This window comes from Mesitornis unicolor, unplaced genomic scaffold, assembly GCF_000695765.1.
Source record: "Mesitornis unicolor isolate BGI_N332 unplaced genomic scaffold, ASM69576v1 scaffold14016, whole genome shotgun sequence".
Lineage (NCBI taxonomy): Eukaryota > Metazoa > Chordata > Aves > Mesitornithiformes > Mesitornithidae > Mesitornis > Mesitornis unicolor.
In genome coordinates this window covers 11,888-14,484 of record NW_010190385.1, presented here as the reverse complement: position 1 = coordinate 14,484, position 2,597 = coordinate 11,888, and the positions used below count along the sequence as shown (strand labels likewise).

The following is a 2,597-nucleotide window of genomic DNA, read 5'->3' as shown; positions in this document are numbered from 1 at the left end:
TGAGGGGCGAAGGAGGCCCTCGGGGTGCCGCCGCCTCGGTGCCCGTGGTGGGTCTGTGCGAGTGCCCCGGAGGGTTGCACCTGGGGAGTTGGGTGGTGGGGGCCAGCAACGTGGCCTGGGCTTGCCTGGCCGGGACGGAGGCCCTGTTTCAGTCACGGTACCCGGGGGCTGGCGTGAGGGTCTGGGGGGGATGCGGACCCAGTCCTCCTTACGGCAACTGACCTACCTAGGCATAGGAGATCCTTTCCTTAGGTAAAGGCCGCAAAACTTTTCTAGGCTTAGTGTGCTCTGCAGAGGTGAAGTAAAGACTTGCCGATTTAATCGGGCCTCTCGCTGGTTATTTTATGGCCGCCTCTAAGCAGTCACTAATAATTAGGAGGGTTTAAAAAAAAACTTTTCATGCTCCCATCTAAGATAATGCAGTGCTTTGTGTCCCAAAATGAAATATTATTTGCATAGGAGTACCGTGAGATCAAAATCGTGAAGTGGATGAGAAAATGTGTGTAATGATTCCTCCTGGGAAAGGAACATTTTCTGACATGAAGACCTTCCAATAAAATAGGGAAAGTGTACCTCTTACTGAAGATTTTGTCAGATTGTATTTACTTTGAAAAACAACTTTATTAATACTTAATGAATATCTTACTTTCCCACTCACTGGGTGAAACCTTTCCTGTTCTAATGTTTCTATGTTCAAGCATGTCCTGGACGACTGAACAACTTGGAATATTTTTTTTCACTTTGAACAAAATCTCTTTTGAACAGTTTTCTAGACTGCTTGCCATGAAGCAACACAGCTCGGTTTTTGCTCATGGCAGAACTTTGGCCTGAAATATTTTTTCTGAAGAGTTGCTGAAGAAAAGTTGAATTGACTGCTTTGTCTTAAAGTATTAAATTTCTTCCAGTTTTTCTGATTTTCATGTGTTGTGATATTAAGTCAATATGTAAATAGTGGTTAACATTTGGATTTGGGATAGCTTAAGGATATGAAGGAAGTTTTCATTTCTGTCCCTCACCAAGACAGTGGTACGAGTGAATTCTCTTGCTAAGAATTTCAACACTTCACATGAATCGCCTCATGTAGACTTCTTATTACCCAGAATCTGGCAGTTACAGTAAGCTGAATTGTCCTGTAGTTGATTCAGCAACTGGCATGAATTCACTGACACTGATTTAGTTTTATAGTATCACTGAAACATAACTAAAGCAAGACCATCAAATGATGTAGGAACAGGAAAGCAAAATATCACGTGAAATATATGAATTAAAAATTCAGAATTGCTTATTTAGGTCATTAATAATGAAACATACAAGCATTTGGTTCAAATTTAAAAAAAAATGAAAAGAAAATAATTTGTTGGTGTGATGAATGGCCTTTCTGTGTTTTTAGTTTTCACCTCTGTACTTGTGTCCATTCACTTCTCTAATTCTCAGGGATAGTTTTTCTCTGTACTGCTGACCAGGAGCAGTTTGGTACCTGTTCACAGTTTAAAGAACATTTAATTTCTTTACAGATTTGCCCTCGACTGCCTAATTTCCTCAACCATTGACTTGGCTGTTTAGATTGCAGCCTCTTGCAGGAAGCTGTATGACTCAGTCTTGTTTGAGCCCTGCAGGTGTTACCACTGTGTAAGGAATTAATACCAACAGTAATAGTGAGCTTTTGCTTAACCACAGGAGGAAAACTTCTGAGCTGATTTTTGTGATTTGGGTTTTTCTCTATTGGATCTTTATTTTGAAGTATAAATCCTGCTGTTTGTTATTCATTCATAAGTAATCACATATTACATCAGACCGTTACAACATTATCTTTTTAAGAATCAGTTTCTGTTTTGCACTGAAATTATATATCTAAATTGTGTATAAATTATGAATAGTATAATGATACAGTTTTTCTATTGTATGTGTTGCAAGCATTTGTTTCCCACTTATTTTTCTTTGGTATCCAGGGACAATCAGACCAGACAAATACAAGATGCCGTTTCAAATGTGGAAAAACATTTTGGTGAATTGTGCCAGATATTTGCTGGATATGTACGTAAAACTGCCAGACTACGAGACAAAGCAGATCTTCTAGTAAATGAAATATATGCATATGCAGCTACAGAGACACCAAACTTAAAAGTTGGACTGAAAAACTTTGCAGATGAATTTTCCAGACTTCAGGATTATCGCCAGGCAGAGGTACAAAATTAAAACTGTACATGTTGCGTTTGCCATCTGAACTTTTCAATTACTTGTCTGTGATTAAAAGGGAAAAGATATACTCTGCAATCATGAGAGACATAGGAGAAAACATTTTAAAATATATTAGTGGCAGAGCAGGATAGGCTGCCAAAGCATCCATCATATACTCTGCTAATAACTTTCATGAAAACTGTCTGTGGTTAGTACTGTTGGAGTCAGTGAAAGTATCCATATGAGCACTCACAGAATTTGAGACAGAGCAAGTCTTTTGTTGGTCTTAGACTTTGAATTATGATTTATGGTTAATAAGGTTGTCGTGGTTTAGGGCTGGGCCGACCACTAAATCCTGGACAGACGCTCTCTATTAACGCTTCTCCCCTCCCCAGAAGGGAAGAGAAAAGAGAATAAGG

At 39.2% G+C, this 2,597-nt stretch overlaps 1 protein-coding gene across 1 annotated transcript in view; it reads left to right on the top strand.

Moving 5' to 3' along the window:
- Window positions 1-1,914: 1,914 nt before the first annotated feature.
- The window catches only part of FAM92A1 (family with sequence similarity 92, member A1), a gene marked incomplete at both ends in the record, with an annotated part of 11,866 nt that continues 11,183 nt past the window's right edge, over window positions 1,915-2,597 (top strand). Inside the window, one exon of the mRNA XM_010186396.1 lies at window positions 1,915-2,184. Coding sequence (XP_010184698.1) covers window positions 1,915-2,184 — 270 coding nt within the window. The remainder of the gene's footprint in view (window positions 2,185-2,597) is intronic.